Source organism: Cherax quadricarinatus, chromosome 9, assembly GCF_038502225.1.
Source record: "Cherax quadricarinatus isolate ZL_2023a chromosome 9, ASM3850222v1, whole genome shotgun sequence".
NCBI lineage: Eukaryota > Metazoa > Arthropoda > Malacostraca > Decapoda > Parastacidae > Cherax > Cherax quadricarinatus.
The window spans coordinates 13902290-13924138 of record NC_091300.1 but is presented as its reverse complement, the minus strand read 5'-3'; the positions used below and the strand labels follow the sequence as shown (position 1 = coordinate 13924138).

Sequence of the window (21849 nt, the reverse complement as noted above, 5' to 3'; positions counted from 1 at the left end):
CCTGACCTGCTCCACACTACCACGACCTGGTCAAAACTTACTTCATCGCTTTTGATAACCTCTTTAAACTCCCTCTTGATTCTCTGTATGGCGATGTTTGCCATAGTTGGCGGCGTGTGGGAGGCAGCAGTCACTTAGTGTTTTCCTCGGCAACAGCTGACACTGGCGGCCATACATCTCTCATATCACCCAACAAACATCTTTTACTTTCACCTGACCACTAATAGAGAGATAATTTCTGCAATACCCCGTTGGATATTTTGCGAGAGGTGGGGATAATTAGTGTGATAATCTGAATAATAAATATTTTTATTTTTGCAATAATTATGGGCATAAATCACTTTTTTTTTTTTGGGGGGGGGGGGGGGTAGCCAATGTAATTCACACTTAAGTTTATTTAGGCATAGGTACATGTAAGTACAATTATCATACGTAGTGTGAATTACCCAGGATAGCCCCAAAAAGTCAGACAGAGTGACTTATTTCCATTGGTGTTCATGCAGTAAGTAAGTTTATTCAGGTATACACATACACAGTTACATAGAATTATCATACATAGCAGCATATGTGTAGAGAACCTAGGATAACCCAAAAAAGTAAGAGTAACTTATTTCCAATCAGTGATATTATTATTATAATCAAGGGGAAGAGCTAAACCTATAGAAGCTAAACCTATGGAAGGTATTCAGGCTTAATTCGGGGAACTAGAGCACAGCTCTAATTCCCTAGATCAAGAGCCCCTCACCAGCATCAAGGAACCTGCCTTGAGGGGCATCAGTGTGATAATATTCATAATAATAATTAATAGTCAAAAGTCACTGTGACTTATGCCCATTTTTAATGGAGATAATAATAATTATTATACCCATTAATTATTATTACGCATTATTATTATGCCCATTAATTAATTATTATGGCATTTCCACTGAGATCCTTGTAATCAGTATGATAATCTGCGTAATAATTGTTATTGGGCATAAGTCTCACTTTTTTTGGGGTTATCCTACGCAATTTACACACATGTTACTACGTATGATAATTGTACTTCTGTGGACCTGTACCTAAATAAACTTACTCACCTACCTACTGACTGACTTGCTGACTGACTGACTTATTGACTGACTGACTGACTTACTGAGTTACTGACTGACTTACTGACTGACTTACTTGCTGACTGGCTTACATGCTGACTGACTGACTGACTTGCTGACTTACTGACTTACCTACTGACTTACTTACAGGTGAAGATGCCGAGCTTTTCAGTCAACGTTTGCAGTCTTGGCTCATTATGCAATGATCTCAAGGTGCTGAGTGTAAATTTATTGCTATAATAACTCTGCTATAGTCAGAGCAACGCGAAATTATTATAGTTATTCCTCAAACTGCACTAATTATTATTAGGGGGAGCGCTAAACCCGTAGGGATTATACAGCGCCTGTAGGGGACGGGGTGGAAGACATTCAGGCTCAATTCAGGGAACTTGAGCGCAAATCCAATTCCCTGGATCAAAAGCCTCTTCACACCCGAATCTGCATGACAGTGTCTTCCATTGCAGACACTGCAAAGCTCCAGGCAGACATCAACCAAATCTTTCAGTGGGCTGCAGAAAACAATATGAAGTTCAACGATGAGAAATTTCAATTACTCAGATATGGTAAACATGAGGAAATTAAATCTTCATCAGAGTACAAAACAAATTCTGGCCACAAAATAGAGCGAAACACCAACGTCAAAGACCTGGGAGTGATCATGTCGGAGGATCTCACCTTCAAGGACCATAACATTGTATCAATCGCATCTGCTAGAAAAATGACAGGATGGATAATGAGAACCTTCAAAACTAGGGAGGCCAAGCCCATGATGACACTCTTCAGGTCACTTGTTCTATCTAGGCTGGAATATTGCTGCACACTAACAGCACCTTTCAAGGCAGGTGAAATTGCCGACCTAGAAAATGTACAGAGAACTTTCACGGCGCGCATAACGGAGATAAAACACCTCAATTATTGGGAGCGCTTGAGGTTCCTAAACCTGTATTCCCTGGAACGCAGGAGGGAGAGATACATGATTATATACACCTGGAAAATCCTAGAGGGACTAGTACCGAACTTGCACACGAAAATCACCCACTACGAAAGCAAAAGACTTGGCAGACGATGCACCATCCCCCCAATGAAAAGCAGGGGTGTCACTAGCACGTTAAGAGACCATACAATAAGTGTCAGGGGCCCGAGACTGTTCAACTGCCTCCCAGCACACATAAGGGGGATTACCAACAGACCCCTGGCAGTCTTCAAGCTGGCACTGGACAAGCACCTAAAGTCAGTTCCGGATCAGCCGGGCTGTGGCTCGTATGTTGGTTTGCGTGCAGCCAGCAGCAACAGCCTGGTTGATCAGGCTCTGATCCACCAGGAGGCCTGGTCTCAGACCGGGCCGCGGGGGCGTTGACCCCCGGAACTCTCTCCAGGTAAACTCCAGGTAAACACCAGCAGCAAGGAACCTCCCTTGAGGGGAAACTATACTAAAAAAATTAGGCATGCTTAACAGAAAATGAACAATTCCACATCACACTTGATTTGCGTAATTCTTTTATATCCAAGGGTAGATTAGTTTGTTATTTTAATAAGTTTTAGTGTGAAATAGGAAAATGTATAATTTATTAAATAAAGTAACAAAAGACTCATTGATCACCACATAAATATTTAAGCTGGAAAGGGGGTGAGAACTAGGCTCAAAGATAGAAGGTAGATTTTGTATAGGTGATGGACGTGAAGAAAATTTAGGTCTGCAAGGACTCGTAGACTGAGAAGCAAGCGAGCGAGATGAAGTAGAACTGTAGAAGTAGGAAGTGGTGCGGAGGTAGGAGTGTCAAAGGATAAAACTGCAAAAGAATTAGAAACTGGGGTGACCCCGGAAGACACGGATGCTGAGGGATTGGAAGGCGGGAGGACCATCGAGGCTGGAGGTCTTCAGGCTACCCGAGCATACGGGACATGAAGTTTTCCTTGAAGGCGGCAGAGACGGACAAGAGTTTCAATTCATAAGGATTATCGACTGGACGAGGGTTGGAAAACAGTGTGTGTGTTGTGTTCGCAAATCTGTGTTAGTTTACGCACAGATTAGCGTCATTCCAAGAAGGCCAAGGATGCAGTGGAGACTACTGTACCTACCAATCTGCCACTAGGTCCGTCGGCAGCCCCTACCAAAGAAGACTTGCACCCCCAGATGGCCATAGGGGTCGTGGAAGGAAGCCAGGAGGATGTAGCTCCTCAAGTGGCAAGGATGGAGCCATCCCAGGTCCCTACACCAGTTGCGTTGGCCTCCACAGTGGACGGGGACTGGCTGACTCCATGTGGAAGGAGGAGTTCCCGCTCAACTTGGGCACAAGCAACCAGGGCCTTCAACAAATTCAAGGTTCCCAACTACGGGTTTGTAAGGTATCTGGAAGGTCTCCCCCATCTCAAGTTCCGCTGCGAGTTCACTCTCAGGAACGAGGTTCTGGTCATTCCTCGGGACGAAGACTCTTACGAGGAGTTGAAGGGGCTGGTTGTGACCCATCCCAGAATGGTGGAACTGCTTGCTTCGGAGAAGGTGTACAAGGGGGTGCTTTTACACGTCCCTGTGCCCCTCCCACTGGACCCCATTTTGGAAGTGCCCAATATTGTCAAGGCGGAGCGACTCACTGCAACGGTGAACAAGGTGCCCACCCGCCATGTGCTGATCCACCACAAAGGTCCACTTCCCATGCACCTGGACCTTGGGGTCTGGGGAAGATTCAAGACCCGACCATACCTGTCAGGCCCAGTACAATGCTTCAACTGCCAGGGGTTCAATCATATTGCAGCCACCTGCCAGCGAGAGAAGAAGTGTGGTGTGTGCAGCAAGGCACACGACTCGAAGGACTGCATTGCAATCCTCAAACAGCCAACTGGCGAAGCCCTTTGGCCAGAGCCCAAGTGTGCCAACTGCTCAAAGAGGCACCATGCCTGGAACCGGAGCTGTCCTGTGATGGTGCAGCACTGGCAGCAGGTTCGTCATCGGAACGACCCGACAGCCCCGACGCCACCCAGCCTTGGAACTGCCCAGCAACAGTCAGCATGGGCTCCAATCACGGTTCCCCGGATACCGCAGGAGGGCAATACCAGCGAGTTCCCAGCACTGGGCTCCTAGCGGAGGCATCAGGGGGCAGACACTGATTTGCAGCAGCGCGGTCAACTGCGGGGTCAGATGGCAAGGTGGCCAAGAAGACAGAATCATCGGGAAAAACAGCCACAGGCCAGGCACACTGCCCAGCAGGTCCCAGCTGGGCACCAACATTCCTTACCATACCGCCAGCAGGCCCCTCCCCAAGGGCAGGCCCCTACTGTGAGCGGCCAGAGTCAGGCAGAGGTACCCCGCCAGGGGACTTGGAAGCCCATGGCCACTCATGCCGGGCCCAGGGTGCACCCAGCATATGCTGCTGCAGTGTCGACAGCCACCCAGACATACCCTGTGTCCCAGCCCCGACTCGATGGGTCGTCCAGCTCAATGCCTGCAGAGGTAATGGTCAAATCCTTTCCGGATCGACTGAAGAAAACCATCGGGGTCATCTCAGCGCTCCTCTGTCGCCTGCTGCCGTCGGCAGAGGACAGGGGCGCCTGCAGGCAGCTCCTGTCATGGATGCTGGGCGTGGTCCTACTGGACAGGAAAGACTCAATGGAACTTCAAGCCATCATCCAGGAGTCCTTTCAGTCTGTGATGGAGGAGGCCCCGGAGTCGCCAACAACGGCCGACGAGTCCCAGGCAGAGATGGAAGCAGTGAGCCACCTCTGCGGCCCTTGAAGATCCTCCAGTGGAACGTTTGTGGGCTGCAGCGGAAAATTCACTTAGTGATTGAAGCTGCAGTTCAGGATGAGGTTGATGTCTTCCTGTTTCAGGAGACACTCACCGATTTGTCACGTCAAATGCAGCCACGTATTCTGGGATTCTCTGCCTACCTTCAGCACCTGGAAGGGACTGGCAGGGGCACGGCGATCTACGTCAGGACCACTATCCCTCATTCAATCTTCACTGACCCCATCGACTGTGGGGAGGGCGTAGAGGTTCAGGCTGTCACCCTACACCTGGCGGATGGACCTCTCGTGGTTTACAATATTTACAGAAGCTCTCGGTACACCCTTGACATTTCAGAGGAGGCAGCACTCGCCCCACGGGAGGGTCTTGTTGTGGCTGGGGATGTCAATGCCCACCTACCAACGCAGCTGGGAGGCACCTTGCGGCTGTGCTGGAGGAGGTCCCTGAGATCGCCCTCCTCAATAATGGTGAGCCAACCCATCACTATGGTGGCCGCTTGGATGTCACACTCATCTCTAGGTGGTTGCTCTCGAGCGCGAGATGGGAGGTCCACCCCCGTCTCACCAGTCATAATTTTGCAGTGGTCACTACGCTGATGGTCCAGCGGTGCCCGCTCCCCACACCTACCCCCAAATGGAATCTTAAAAAGGCTGACTGGCAGTGCTTCCAGGAGGTCATTGAGCGCTGGTGGGCAGAGTCTCCTCTTCCAGACGACCCAGATGAGGCGGCTCAAAGCTTGCAGGTGGCCTTCACATGTGCAGCTGAGGCAGCAATACCTAAGATTACAGGCGGAGGGTCATATAAATGTGACTGGTGGTTTTACAATGAGGACATCAGGGAACAGAACCACCGCATCAATGTTGTACGCAAGATGCACAGGCGTAATCCCACGGTTGAGTCCATGCGTCTGCTCAGGGAAGTGGTGCGGCATGCACGCCATGTCTCACACAGGGTCTGGCAGGCTAAATGGTTCGAGTGGTGTGCCTCCTTCAGCTACTCCTCCACCTTATCTGAGATTTGGACCAAGTTACGATTGGCCACTGGGCAGCGTCGCAGTGTGGCTCGGTTGCACCCAGACCCCGCAACGGAGGCAGAGCGTCTGGTGGACCTATTTACCTCCAGAGCGGCCATGGCTCAACTGCCTCAGGATCTCCAGGACCTCCAGGCCACCCTCCTTCCTAGAAGGGTGATGGTGATCCAAGCAGCATGCCAGGCTAAGGACGTCACGGATGAAGACTTCACCGACCAGGAGCTCCAGGCAGCCTTCACATCTCATTGAGACACTGCACCGGGGCATGATGGTATCACCTATGGCATGATCACTCGGTCTGGCCATTCTGGACATTCAGCTGTCCTGGGGGTCATCAACCAGACTTGGAGAGCTGGCAAACTCCCTGTCACATGGAAGGAGGCTGACATCATACCGATTCCTAAGCCTGGGGATCCTGGCAGTGTGAGACCCATCTCCCTCACCAGTTGCATCTCGAAGGTGTCTGAAAGGATGGTGTTGGAGCGCCTGAGGTGGAAGCTTGGCCCTCCTCATAAACACCTCTATGGCTTCACCAGAGGAGTGGGCACTTTTGAAAGCCTTACCACTCTACTGACCGGCATTGGGTCGGACGCCCAAGCCCACATTGTTGTCTTTCTTGACCTCGAGAAAGCTTTTGAGCTAGCCAGTGCACCTGCCATCCTCTCACTCTTGGCCCGCAGGGGGATTAAAGGCAGGCTGCTTTCATGGCTTCGTTCCTATCTCCAGGACAGGCGGGCCCGGGTGCGCTTCCAGGGGCATGCCTCTTCTCTCAAGACCCTGGACAACGGCACTCCACAGGGCGGGGTGCTTAGTCCCACCCTGTTCAATGTACTGATGCACCAGCTGGTGTGCCTGCCTTTCTCCAGAGGCACCATCCTCCTCAGCTATGCCGATGACCTGGCACTTGTCGTACCTAGGAAGCGCCGGCTTTTGCAGCGTGCCCAGGAGGACCTCGATCTGCTGGCTTCCACCTGCCGTCACTTGGGACTCAAGATATCTGCAGTGAAATCCAAAGCCATGATCCTTCGCACCAAGGTGCCCAGTCAGAGGCTGCGGGTCCTGGGCATCGACCTGGAGTGGGTTCACAGTTATAGGTACCTTGGCATCTACATTGACAGGCACCTCACCTTCCAGAAACATGTGCGCCACATTAAAGAGAGGGCTCTGCAGAGGGTCAGGGCATTGAGTGCCATGGCCAACCCTAGGGTTGGGGCCAGCCTCGAGGTCATGAGGCTGTTCTACATCCAGGCAATACGTTCCCTCGTTGACTATGGGGCACTTGCTCTGGTTCACGCCAGACCCACAAACATCAAATCCCTCTGTGTCATCCAGAACACAGCTGTACGGGCCATGCTGGGGGCTCCTAGGTGGGCCAATGCAGTGGCTCTGAACCTTGAGGTGCAGCTACAGCCTCTTGAAGACAGGATCCAACTGGTAGCTGCCAGGAGGATTGCAAAGTATCTCCGACTCCCAGGGGCTGACAAACTGATGAGAGATTTACAGGTCCGCCAGGGACAGGTCATTCCACTGCATCCCGGCCGCCGATGGATGTGGTCGGTAGCAGATGCCACACAGAAGCTCTTGCCCATGACATTGCTCCAGGCGGGAGGCTGCGACAGACTGGCAGCGAACTACACGGTGCCACCCCCTTGGGCACCAGAGCTGTTTGCGGTGCGCTGGACAACCCTACCAGACAGCAAGAGGCATTGCACCCGGGACATTCTGCACCACCTTGCCTCGGCTAGCATTGTGGGTGCGGAAGGCCCAGGGTGTGTGCCATATTACAGTGATGGCTCCAGAGACCCAGTGGCAGGCCACACAGCTGCTGGGATGTTCCACAGCAATCTGACAGCAGGTTGGCGCCTCCCAGACCATTGCACCATCCTCCAGGCCGAACTCTTTGCCATCCAACAAGCTCTGCGGCATGCTCTTGCAGACCATCAGTATCCCCCCATCATCCACGTTGATTCCAAGGCAGCGATCCAAGCGCTTATGCACAGAGAGCCAAAGGACAACATACACTTAATCACATCCATCCGGGGTGACCTGCAGACTCTCATGGCCCAGGGTTGCAGGGCTACCATCAACTGGATCCCGAGCCATGTGGGTATCCCTGGCAATGATGCTGCAGATGAGGCTGCTAGGACTGCAACCCTCGAGGCACAGCCACGTGCTGTGATCTCCATCAGCCTCAGCCAGATTGCGCTGTGGGCTGCTGGTGCGACCAGGCGCCCATTCCCTGACCCTGGGGATTCACGGAGCCTCTGTTGGTATGTCAGGGCGACCCACAGGGTGCCCCCTCCAAGTATTCGGACACAGTCCAGGGAACTGAGGGTGCATATCCACCGCCTATGCTTAGGGTATCCCACCACTGTGTGGATTGTTGAACGGGCATGGGAGGAGCTCTGTGCCCATTGTGACCGAATGGTTCCACAGCCCTTGGTGTACTACCTGTTAGACTGCCTGGCTACGATGCCCCTTCGCCGTAGACACTTCTCAATGACCCCAGTAGGGCAGACTCGAGAGGATGAGGCAGCAGATCTTGTGTACTTAGCTGTCAGTGACTTGGAAACCTTACTTCCAGTCCTTACACGTCATCCGCCCCCCCGCTGAAGTTGCTGCGAGGGCCTGCTTTGGGCCTCCATTGCACTGCACACCAGCCACTGTTAGTGCACACTAACGTTTGGTACGTCGTCTGGCCATAGGGCCGGTGAGGTACCCCCCCCCTTCCTGCTGAAGACCTGCTACACAGGTGCAAGTAACGATAAATGTCACTTCCCTACCCGGGGAGCCAATGCCGGGTCACCAAAATGATAGAGACCCGGGCCGGGATTACCGGTGAATCAAATAGAATAGAATAGAATTCCTTGAAGGCGGAGCTGAGAGACAACCATAGTGTTAAGTAAGGCCCTCATGCTCCTTAAGATAACAGATCTCTTGTTCATTATGATAGCCCTGGCAACGGCGTGAAAAGGAAGGATCAGGTTCCTTGCAATTGAGACAAGAGGGATGGGGAAGGGGAAGACTACAAGACGTATTGGAATGATCTGCTGCACCACAGACTGGGCATTCCACTGCATATCTGCAGTGTTTAGTGGGGTGCCCAAAACGCCAGCAATTACGACACTGTTGGGGAGTGGGAACTTCTTGACGGACCTCTAGGCAATGGCCCATAATATAGACAGAGGACGGAAGTTCATGGCAGTCAAAGGTTAAACGAGTGATGTTACTAGGAAAGCGCCTCTGCCCACGAGTGGGCAGGATGTATCTACCTTAAGAATAGGGAGGTTCTGAAGGGCTAATTGTTCTAAAATATCATTGCCGCAAGACAAAAAAATCACTCTGTACAATGGTATGCAGTAAGGCCACAGCACCACTAAAAGAATCGAGCAGTGTGTTTACGAACGGTAACTGGTACGTTATCTATGGAATTGATGTGGGAGCATGAGCTTGCTCTGAATTCTATACAGTTATGGCACACGCTCCGCTTCGAAGAGCATGGAAGGATTTATTTTGGCCAATGTTCCATAAAAGAGTTTTACCAATTCCACGATCAGAAAGATAATCAGTTTGAGACGTGGTTTGTAAAGAAAAGAATTTTGTTTATTGCATACTCGTTAGCCCGGTACACAAAGGTAGTGAGTGTTGTGTAGGTCTTTTTTAAGTGATCATCGACGAACTGTCGTCAGTAGGTTGTCTTCGACATTTAGGAGTAGTACCACAAGCGGTCTGACCCGAGGGAGATGGGCAACCAAAAACTGTTGCACCATACTCGGGAAAGCCGGACGCATTGGGAAAGGAATGCTAGAAGCAGCGGTATGAACAGAAAAGGGTGACGCTGCAGCACCTGAAGCAGGTGATGAAGCGTCACCGACAGAAGGTACAGGGGTACAAGAAGAGTTGAGATTATTATTATTATAATCAAAAAGAAGCGCTAAGCCACAAGGGCTATACAGCAGAGGAGTCGAGAGAATGGTTCAATAATGAAGCTGGGTCAGAACAGGGTATGGGATCAGAAAGGGATCTGGGAGGAGGAAGGGTTTCACTGGGCGAAGACTCCATAATAAAGGTGCTTCTTCTGTGATATTTCCTTTCTTGTTATTTTAAGAAAAAAGGAAGGAAAAAGAAAGAGGGGCAATGGAGGGACAGTCGCTAGGAGTCATGGAGGGGCCGAAAGCTCCTCTCATCCAAGAGGGCCTCGAGCCCACTGGTAGTGAAGATGCAGTGTGGAACCCATGCCATACTCTACCCTTCACACCAGTAAACCAGTGCTCTGGGATAGCAGCCTCGCATCTACCGAGGTACCTCGGCAGACAAAAGAAAGGGTGGTCGGAAACCCGCCCTTTCTTTTGTCTGCCTCCTTCAGCTGCCACCTCCCAGAACCGACAGGCAGCTTCCAGAAATACACCCATTACCCGAAGGGCACCCCACTCACTTCCCGGAAATCTGGGAAGGAAGCAGGGCACCTTCAGACAATTCAGATTCCATGGCAAACCACACCACCCCCAAGGGACCTCATGGAGTGGGATGAGCCCCGGCATGCCACCCCCTACCTAGAAACTAATGCCAGAGGGGAGGACCCCAGAGGCTACAAATGGGATGGGAAACAAGGGGAGGGCGGGGAGAGGGGAGGAAAGAGGAAAAACGGGGAGTACGAGGAGGGTGGGGTAGGGAAGGGAGGATTGGGGGGTAATTAGGTTTGGTCGGAGGAAGAAGACCAAGAAGCCCAATTCCTCAGACCGATAGCCTCTATCACTTCACGAAGGCCCCCCTTCCTTAAAGAGGATCCAAGGAAAAAATGCAGCTCGACCTCCTTGTTATTAAAATCATGGGGAAGCACTAAACCCAGAGGATTATACAGCACCTGTGGGGGGGATAGGAGGTATTCAGACTTAATTCAGAGAACTAGAGTACAGATCCAATTCCCTAGATCAAGAGCCCCTAACCAGCATCAAGGAACCTTCCTCGAGGGTTCAACTTCCTTGTATTAAAGAGCCCTTCACTCATCACAACATTCCCCTTGAAGGGTTCCAGTCACGGAGCTCCCAAGAGGTGTAACCAGGTTCGGTCTGAGGGGCAGGCAGCTTCAGTTCACTGGATCAATTAAATTTTAAACAAAAACAAGCACTAAACTCAAGTTGGTCATGAGGGTCATACAGCTCCTCGGATCAAGAGCAGTTCACCAGCATGAATTATAATCTTAACTAGGCGCTAAACACAAAAGGGTCATACAGCACAGGTACCAAGACCAATGCCCACTTTCTATTAAAGGTTTTGTTCAAGTCATCTTCCTCTCCGCTGAACCTGTATAGAATCCGCAAGCCAAGATGGTCGTCCCTGTGTAGTGTACCAAGAGTCCAGTTCCGTGGGAAACAAGCCATTACAGCTCCATTAAGGTTTGAACTAAAGTGAGATCATATATGTGACATTCATGGGTAGCAGTGTGCTGCAACCCTATTCTAGATAATAGCTACACAGTGGGAACAAAAGCTAGTCAATGTTTTCTCGTCATATTCCATCACCTAAGATATGTATGTGTATATATGTATGTGTGTACACTCATATGTATGTATATGTGTATGTATATATATATGGCATGTATGTAGGTACATTCGCTCATTTGTGGTTGCGATAAAATCAGGGCCGAATGCAGTCGGAGAGTTCAATGATCCTCCATCCTTTCCTCCATCCTTTTCCCCGAAAGATGAGCGAGGGTTTTAAGGAGGTTCAGCCGGCTATAGCAAGTGGCTTTCAAGGAAGTAATGCGAGGTTTACAGGACACCCAGCGATCAAACAGAATGCCGAAAAATCTGTATCACGTTCAGAGATACAGGAGCCATACAAGTACAATGGGGGATCAGTTAGACCCTCCCAGTGGTCACAGCGAGACCCTGCCCAGAGGAAATGATGAGCACTGAAATCTGATAAAAGGTAGGGAAGAAATCAGAGATGCCACATCCAGAGTAGATAATGGCCAAGGAGAAAGATATAAAGAGCAGACTGTACATCACTTGTCCAAGTAGATGTGGGCTGCAGTGTAATGCAGCGAAGTATGGACAAGGACCTGAGGATGTGGTATGCCGTGGCACACAAGAACTGCACTTTCATTAAAAGTCCCATTGGGAAAAGGATCTGATGAATGAAATAAGATATAGCCCGAGATAGGAAGGAAAACAGCAGAGTGCAATTTTGGTTCTTGTAGACACAAACGGGGGGAAACTGGGAAAGCAATATCTGAAGCTCTCCATGGTTACCCCTGAGGCCTCGAATATTCTACTGTAAGTTATGAACGACTAAGAACGTAATAGTAACGTTTTGCAGGTGTCTACGGACCAGGAAGGCTGGTAAAGTCACTATGCAGAGACAATGGAAAATTAGTATGGAGTGAAGTATTGTGATGAAGAAAGGCGCAGAAGGTGAGAATGTGAATTATCTAGGGGAAAGGGGAGGGGTGGACTGGTGTCCATCACACAAGTCTCCTCGATAAAAGTCGAGATAGCTTCAACAGTCTCAGATGAGAGAGAAGGGAGAGAGCTTAGCAGCAGAGGGAGATGTAGTTTGGGTAAAAAGTGGAGACAACGAAGACACCAAAAAAGGGGTAGAGGTGTCCTGGCAGGCAGAAATTGCAGAAGGGACAGGCGAGGGAGCAACTGTACTTAGGGTTGGATGAACCTCCACAACAGTATCAGATTCATCTCGAGGTAAAGGCCTAGACTTAGAGAAGAAAGTTATGGAATGTCATGCAGCTGAGGGGTTGAAGGAGATTTGGACGTAAACGAAGATGCAGACTTTGGAGGAGGAATATGTGGGGTCTATTTAGATTGGATGCGGCACTGGGATGATAGAACGTGTGATGGGGAAGGTGAAGTAGGACAGTAAGAAATGATGAAGTTGGAAACTCAGAGCCAAGGACTGTAAAAAGGGTTGGACACTATGGAAGCGGACACCACCGAAGTCTGGCACTGTCTAGCGACCCTGGAATAAGAGCAATGGGAGTCTTCCCTGCCTGCCACCACCTGCCTCTCCCCCACAACCCCCTCCTCTCCCTTTATCTCAAGAAAATTGGGCAATGGCAAGAATAAGCTGGGTGTGTGTCTTTGCAATCAAGGCAAGAGGAAGGGTGGCTGCAGGATGGATTGCTATGGTCACCAGCACCACAGACAGCATTCTGCCTCTGACCTGCAATATTTCGCTGGGTGGCCGAAGTGCCAGCATTTTCGACGTTATTGTGGGTAGGGATCACCTCCCACACTTTTAGCCATTGTCCCCCCTATGTAAACAGATGGTGGCAGTTCAATGCCTAAAATTTAGCCTTCCTATATTGCAAAGATAATGCCTCCGCCCATGGGCAGGGACTATGTATGTGTCAACTTTAATGGTCGGGAGATTCTGCAGCTCGAGTTGCTCCAGAATGTCATTACACGATAGAAAGAGTTGTACAATCTTCTGTGTAAGTACACTAGATCCACAGCAAGAATTTAGAGAGATGTGCTTGTGAATCTTTACCATGGCCTGGTGGCAAAAGCTCTCGCTTCACATGGTGAGGGTCCAGGTTCGATTCCCGGTGAAGGAATGGAAACAGACTGTTTCCTTACACCGGTTGTCTATGTTCATCCATCGGTAAAGTGGGTACCTGGTAGTTAGTTGACTGGTGGGTGTCTCATCTTGGGATAAAACCGACCTAATTTGCCCGAAATGATCTGCAAAACAAGTGGTTTTCTATATACTAGCATGTCACTGACGTCAGGTATGTATACCTTGTACACGTACTTGTAGTAAATAAAGATATTATAACATCAATTGAAAGATGGTGTGCCTGCTCTGCATTTTAAACTAACAATGAGAGTGCCACTCTTACGATCACGGAAGAAAATTGTTTTGGCTAGTATTTAAGAAGGAATGCCTTGCTGATGATGCTGTTGGAAAGATAGCAAGACAGTATTGAAAATGGGTTGGGCGAACATTTTTGCTAGGGGGTTTGGGTTTGAGAAAGACCTGCAAAGAATAGTTAAATATAAATAATTTTGTTCAAGACCTGGAAACAGAGTGTAAGGGGAGGAATTGCCTAGTTTAATGCATCTTAGAAGCGCGAAAGGAAACAGAGGAAGGGGTCAGTGACATCAAAGTTATTTGGACGGAAGGTTAGATGTGGGCTGTCCAGATTAATATAATCAAAAAGAAGAGCTAAGCCACAAGGGCTATACAGCGCTGCTGGGCTGTCCAGAGTTGCGTGTACTATCCGAAAAATCTATGCACCACGTGGAGAAGCTGGTATCACGGTCAAAGCCGTGCAGAGGTCAGAAGTGTAACGGATCTGTCGAACCAAGTACCATAGGGTAATCGAGTTGGAAGAGGGCAGGAGAATGGTACGGAGTGCCAAGGTCTACAGGGAGGTGCTGTGGGAAAGTGCCCAGGAGGAGGAGGCAAGTCATTGTTATGGGTCTCCATGATACGTTTGTTTATAGAGGGGAGGAGAAAAAAAAAGTGGGGGAATGCAGAGAGATAGCTCCCAGGAGGAATGAAAGGTATTGTATATTGCCCTTAGCACCCAAAAGGGCACTTTCTCCCTCAGTGTAGCCAGCAGTGCAGATGCTACGTGGAACCCATGCCATACCCTACCCTTTCATGCCAGTAAGCCAGCAATCTAGGACAGCAACCCCACATCCGCTGAGCCACCTTGGCGGACAAAAAGAGGGCGGCCGGAAATCTGCCATGATGCATACCTCCACCAGTCACTGCCTCCCGTAACAGACAGGCAGCCTCCAGAGATACACTCGTCATCTGAAGGACACCCTGAGCCACCCCCCGGAACTCTGGAAGGGAAGGGAAGGGAAGGGAAGGGGGGGGGGAAACGGGACATTCCCAAATAATCCAGATTCCACGGCAAACACCAAGGACCTCAACGAAGTGGGAAAGATATAGACACCCTTTCCCCAACCTAGGAGCTAGAATTTCAGAGGGGGAAGACCTCAAATGCCAAAAGCAGGAAAGGACAGAGAAGGGAAAGAAAGGATGGGGTAGGGGGAGGGGTAATTAGGTTCGGTCGGAGAAAGACGGAAAAAACCCCTTCACTGCAAAGGAGTCTCCCTTGAAGAAAAAAGTACCCCAGAGCAACTTTAATGGTGACCATACTATTGAGGCAACAGGTATTTACCTGGAGTTCCGGGGGTCAACGCCCCCGCGGCCCGGTCTGTGACCAGGCCTCCTGGTGGATCAGAGCCTGATCAACCAGGCTGTTGCTGCTGGCTGCACGCAAACCAACGTACGAGCCACAGCCCGGCTGGTCAGGAACCGATTTTAGGTGCTTGTCCAGTGCCAGCTTGAAGACTGCCAGGGGTCTGTTGGTAATCCCCCTTATGTATGCTGGGAGGCAGTTGAACAGTCTCGGGCCCCTGACACTTATTGTATGGTCTCTTAACGTGCTAGTGCCACCCCTGCTTTTCACTGGGGGGGATGTTGCATCGTCTGCCAAGTCTTTTGCTTTCGTAGTGAGAGATTTTCGTGTGCAAGTTTGGTACTAGTCCCTCTAGGATTTTCCAGGTGTATATAATCATGTATCTCTCCCGCCTGCATTCTAGGAGACATGCATACAGTGTCTGGGGGAACGGAAGGCATTCAGTTTTGACTCGGGGAATTTGAGTGACTAACGTTATGTCCTTTGCTGTTGCAACATCTACTCCGCTACGTCCATCCTAGTTACAATAGCAAAGAAACTGGGTAGGGGAAGTGTTTGGCCTTTGGTTTCCACTCCTATTTCTGGATTATGATCAAGAAGGAAGCGCTAAACCCGTAGGATTATACAGCTCCTGTGAGGGGGGAGGGGAGTATGTGGAACGCATTCGGGCTCAATTCAGGGAACTGGAGCAAATATCCAATTCCCTAGATTAAGAGCCCCTCACCAGCATCAAGGAACCTCCCTCGAGAAGCCTATTTCTGCAGGGTGGAGAATTAAGTTTTACGACTTAGTTTAAGCATGTCAAGCACCACACCTGGCCATACATTTAACAAGGTTAACACGAGTCGCCGCCCGTTTTTAAACGAGAATTATGGTCCTACGCAGAGTTGAGAGATGATTTAGGGACTCAATATTCAATTGATTCTTCATAAGTCCCTTTGCTACAAGATGTAACGAACCGCCTTTCGGGAAGTTTCTATAACATTTTCTTTGGCAAAATCACAGTTTATTTATAATGGATGTCACATCTATTTTGTAAAATCTTCGTGTACATTATTATAATCAAGGGGAAGCGCTAAACCCGGAGGATTATACATCTCTTCGTGTACAACAAACCTACCTAGAAACAGTATAAAACAAAAAAGGCAGTTCTGAGGTTGAAGGCAATAGTCAATTCTTTGAAAGGTTTTCTGTAGAAAGTATTATACACAAAAATAAAGCATGCCTAGTATAAAATTTAGTATTACTCAAAATATGGCAACAAGCATACGAATATGTATTTGTCAACGAAGAAACTGTTTAGCTGAAGAAATAAATGGCTATAACTAGTTCCACTTGTTACTAAATATTAAATATATTTAGTGACAATTTCATTCACTTGCAAAAACACAGTTGTGAAGGACGTGATCGTCTCTGAGCAAGACTGCGGGAGAAGTTTAATTCACAAAAGATAAATTTTTTGCATGGTCCATCAAAAGCTGAACTAAAAAGCACAAGTTTAAAGAAAAACAATCTTAAACACTGCTCCTTAAACGCTTGAACACAACCGTAGTCCAGAAGTCTTCACGAGTCTACTACCTCCTTACAGAATGGAATGAAAGTGCGTAGGACCCGTCTTATGAATTCCATCCAGCCATTATGACCATTCTTTTGGCTCGAAGTCTCTCCTACCGAGGGGGTACTGTCATGAGGAATGGTGCCGTCTTGGGAAGGCTCCTTGGACTCACTAGTGCTGGCCCTGGTACACCTGGAGGGGGCCAAACGCTGTTCCAGGCCAGGACTTGGCAAGCTGTCAACGTTAAAGACAAGTTATTCGAAATAGTACATCCTATGTGAAAATATGTAACCATGTAAATTAAAAATTTCCAGCCTCTAAGCAAGCGGCAAGTATTAAGAGGTTTCCAATAAGCTGCATATACTGTGGTTATAACTAGTTATCTCACCTCTGCGGGAAGAGGGCATCGTGCAAAGTGGGAGATATTTTATAGCAGCACTCCACTGGCTGTTGTTGCCTCTGTTGGAGTCGCGCCAGCCTGGCTTCATCCGCTTCTACAGGGTAGAAAACTATCAGTGATTACACTTCAGAAGGGAGGGGAGGCACTCTTACATTCAGTAACCAAGGTTTGACTACATATTGGCCGATATATCCAAAAGAAATTTAAATTTTAAATAGTGGAAACTTTTAGCAGAATTACACTAAGCATCTAAACATGTACACTAAAATATAAATTAAGAAAATGACAGTACTACACAACAGTACCATCTATTGCTGCAAAGACAGTACCGTCCACCGTTACAAAGACAGGAGTATTATGCTTACCCTGCACAGCAGCAGCAAGCACTGGGTTGTCTCTAACGTGCTTCTTGAAGTGCACCTTAACTACGACAGGTGGAGGGCAGGTGTAACTCATTGGAGTAGTGTGCACAGGCGAACAAGTGTAACTAGTTGTAGGCAGTCTACAGTCTTTCACTGGGTGAGAGGAACCCGAAGCCAACATATGACGACTTTGTACCCTCATAAAAGGAATTAGCCTAATGTATTTCAAGACCAAATTACTGTAAAACACTGAACACGCCAAAATCATGTAACGCTTAAGTCAAACGGAAATTCGTAGTAAACGCTTCGATATTATTACGAGCCTCAAGTACACAAGTGTCGTGTCAGTCGATATGGAGGAATCCTGTACGAAGAAACTTAATCCTGGCAAGAAAGGAAAAGTTATCCTGTGCAGTGGAGAAAAATCCTGGTCGAATGAAGGAGCCTGGACTACTTGTCTTAGTCAAGAGGTCATTCAAACAAACGAAAGGCTGACGCACAAGTACCACCATCACCACATTAATCAACAATGACAGCTCCAAGACGAGCAGTAACCTCAACACTGTCTTCACCCCCCCCGCCCCCTCACACACTCTCCCCTACCCTTGCTCATCCCTAAATTAATGTTGTTAACCATGACTTGTCAACGACGCTTCGCCAATCACCCAAGAACTGCCAATTTACCCATTATAATCACATGGAAAAATATTATCTTTGCAATGAGTAAATAAAAGCGTATTTTTTTATTATATTTTATTTAAAACCAATACAGTTTAACATAAAAATAAAGAAACAGTATGGATCTCAATCATATTAACTGACAAACGGATTGCACCTATATTCTCGCAAGATATTGCTGCCAAACATACAATAAGAACTTACGGCAAGAACATAGCTAAAAAAAATAGTCATAGGGTCGTGAATTGACATATTACCTGGAGTTTACCTGGAGAGAGTTCCGGGGGTCAACACCCCCGCGGCCCGGTCTGTGACCAGCATCCTGGTGGATCAGAGCCTGATCAACCAGGCTGTTACTGCTGGCTGCACGCAAACCAACGTACGAGCCACAGCCCGGCTGGTCAGGAACCGACTTTAGGTGCTTGTCCAGTTCCAGCTTGAAGACTGCCAGGGGTCTGTTGGTAATCCCCCTTATGTATGCTGGGAGGCAGTTGAACAGTCTCGGGCCCCTGACACTTATTGTATGGTCTCTTAACGTGCTAGTGACACCCCTGCTTTTCATTGGGGGGATGTTGCATCGTCTGCCAAGTCTTCTGCTTTCGTAGTGAGTGATTTTCGTGTGCAAGTTCGGTACTAGTCCCTCTAGGATTTTCCAGGTGTATATAATCATGTATCTCTCCCGCCTGCGTTCCAGGGAATACAGGTTTAGGAACCTCAAGAGCTCCCAGTAATTGAGGTGTTTTATCTCCGTTATGCGCGCCGTGAAGGTTCTCTGTACATTTTCTAGGTCAGCAATTTCACCTGCCTTGAAAGGTGCTGTTAGTGTGCAGCAATATTCCAGCCTAGATAGAACAGGTGACCTGAAGAGTGTCATCATGGGCTTGGCCTCCCTAGTTTTGAAGGTTCTCATTATCCATCCTGTCATTTTTCTAGCAGATGCGATTGATACAATGTTATGGTCCTTGAAGGTGAGATCCTCCGTCATGATCACTCCCAGGTCTTTGACGTTGGTGTTTCGCTCTATTTTGTGGCCAGAATTTGTTTTGTACTCTGATGAAGATTTAATTTCCTCGTGTTTACCATATCTGAGTAATTGAAATTTCTCATCGTTGAACTTCATATTGTTTTCTGCAGCCCACTGAAAGATTTGGTTGATGTCCGCCTGGAGCCTTGCAGTGTCTGCAATGGAAGACACTGTCATGCAGATTCGGGTGTCATCTGCAAAGGAAGACACGGTGCTGTGGCTGACATCCTTGTCTATGTCGGATATGAGGATGAGGAACAAGATGGGAGCGAGTACTGTGCCTTGTGGAACAGAGCTTTTCACCATAGCTGCCTCGGACTTTACTCTGTTGACTACTACTCTCTGTGTTCTGTTAGTGAGGAAATTATAGATCCATCGACCGACTTTTCCTGTTATTCCTTTAGCACGCATTTTGTGTGCTATTACGCCATGGTCACACTTGTCGAAGGCTTTTGCAAAGTCTGTATATATTACATCTGTATTCTTTTTGTCTTCTAGTGCATCTAGGACCTTGTCGTAGTGATCCAATAGTTGAGACAGACAGGAGCGACCTGTTCTAAACCCATGTTGCCCTGGGTTGTGTAACTGATGGGTTTCTAGATGGGTGGTGATCTTGCTTCTTAGGACCCTTTCAAAGATTTTTATGATATGGGATGTTAGTGCTATCGGTCTGTAGTTCTTTGCTGTTGTTTTACTCCCCCCTTTGTGGAGTGGGGCTATGTCTGTTGTTTTTAGTAACTGTGGGACGACCCCCGTGTCCATGCTCCCTCTCCATAGGATGGAAAAGGCTCGTGATAGGGGCTTCTTGCAGTTCTTGATGAACACGGAGTTCCATGAGTCTGGCCCTGGGGCAGAGTGCATGGGCATGTCATTTATCGGTTGTTCGAAGTCATTTGGCATCAGAAATGATAAGAAATGTCACCATATCAAAAACAATATACTCAGATCACAACATAATTGAGGTTCAGACATGTATGCGGGGAGCCCCAGACCGACATAATGAGATTAGTCACGAGGGAGCATTCACCAAATTCAACTTCAATAACAAAAACATAAAGTGGGACCAAGTAAACCAAGTCCTAACCGATGTAAGCTGGGAAGATATACTAAGCAACACAGACCCCAACTTATGCCTAGAACAGATTAACTTGGTGGCACTCGATGTATGCACAAGGCTTATTCCTCTAAGAAAAAGGAGGAGTATATGAAAAATAAAAAGAGACAGGCGCTCCCTTTACAGGCAACGGAAAAGAATAACAGAGCGGCTAAAAGAGGTCAATATATATGAAATGCGTAGGGAGACACTGGTCAGAGAAATAGCAAGCATCGAACTTAAGCTAAAGGAATCTTATAGGAGTCAGGAATCGCAGGAAGAACTAAAAGCCATAAATGAAATCGAAAGAAACCCAAAGTATTTCTTCTCCTATGCCAAATCAAAGTCGAGAACAACGTCCAGTATTGGGCCCCTACTTAAACAAGATGGGTCCTACACAGATGACAGCAAGGAAATGAGTGAGCTACTCAAGTCCCAATATGACTCAGCTTTTAGCAAGCCGCTAACCAGACTGAGAGTCGAAGATCAAAATGAATTTTTTATGGGAGAGCCACAGAATTTGGTTAACACAAGCCTATCCGATGTTATCCTGACGCCAAATGACTTCGAACAGGCGATAAATGACATGCCCATGCACTCTGCCCCAGGGCCAGACTCATGGAACTCCGTGTTCATCAAGAACTGCAAGAAGCCCCTATCACGAGCCTTTACCATCCTATGGAGAGGGAGCATGGACACGGGGGTCGTCCCACTCCACAAAGGGGGCAGTAAAGCAACAGCAAAGAACTACAGACCGATAGCACTAACATCCCATATCATAAAAATCTTTGAAAGGGTCCTAAGAAGCAAGATCACCACCCATCTAGAAACCCATCAGTTACACAACCCAGGGCAACATGGGTTTAGAACAGGTCGCTCCTGTCTGTCTCAACTATTGGATCACTACGACAAGGTCCTAGATGCACTAAAAGACAAAATGAATGCAGATGTAATATATACAGACTTTGCAAAAGCCTTCGACAAGTGTGACCATGGCGTAATAGCACACAAAATGCGTGCTAAAGCAATAACAGGAAAAGTCGGTCGATGGATCTATAATTTCCTCACTAACAGAACACAGAGAGTAGTAGTCAACAAAGTAAAGTCCGAGGCAGCTATGGTGAAAAGCTCTGTTCCACAAGGCACAGTACTCACTCCCATCTTGTTCCTCATCCTCATATCCGACATAGACAAGGATGTCAGCCACAGCGCCGTGTCTTCCTTTGCAGATGACACCCGAATCTGCATGACAGTGTCTTCCATTGCAGACACTGCAAGGCTCCAGGCGGACATCAACCAAATCTTTCAGTGGGCTGCAGAAAACTATATGAAGTTCAACGATGAGAAATTTCAATTACTCAGATATGGTAAACACGAGGAAATTAAATCTTCATCAGAGTACAAAACAAATTCTGGCCACAAAATAGAGCGAAACACCAACGTCAAAGACCTGGGAGTGATCATGTCGGAGGATCTCACCTTCAAGGACCATAACATTGTATCAATCGCATCTGCTAGAAAAATGACAGGATGGATAATGAGAACCTTCAAAACTAGGGAGGCCAAGCCCATGATGACACTCTTCAGGTCACTTGTACTATCTAGGCTGGAATATTGCTGCACACTAACAGCACCTTTCAAGGCAGGTGAAATTGCTGACTTAGAAAATGTACAGAGAACCTTCACGGCGCACATAACT

The 21849-nt window shown here is 48.1% G+C and overlaps 2 protein-coding genes across 2 annotated transcripts in view; both read right to left on the bottom strand.

Annotated features, from left to right (window-relative positions):
- Ubc4 (ubiquitin conjugating enzyme 4) overlaps positions 1–200 on the bottom strand; it is a 41498-nt gene extending 41298 nt beyond the window's left edge. The window contains exon 1 of the mRNA XM_070083260.1: positions 42–200. Coding sequence (XP_069939361.1) covers positions 42–104 — 63 coding nt within the window. The 5' untranslated portion in view covers positions 105–200. The remainder of the gene's footprint in view (positions 1–41) is intronic.
- A 16012-nt stretch (positions 201–16212) lies between these two features.
- Positions 16213–17899, bottom strand: LOC128686015 (uncharacterized). The gene is made up of 3 exons (XM_053772646.2): positions 17359–17899; positions 16982–17087; positions 16213–16827 (listed from the first exon to the last, which is right to left on the bottom strand). The coding sequence occupies exons 1-3, from the start codon at positions 17621–17623 to the stop codon at positions 16602–16604; spliced, it is 597 nt and encodes a 198-aa protein (XP_053628621.1). The 5' UTR covers positions 17624–17899; the 3' UTR covers positions 16213–16601.
- Positions 17900–21849: the final 3950 nt, after the last annotated feature.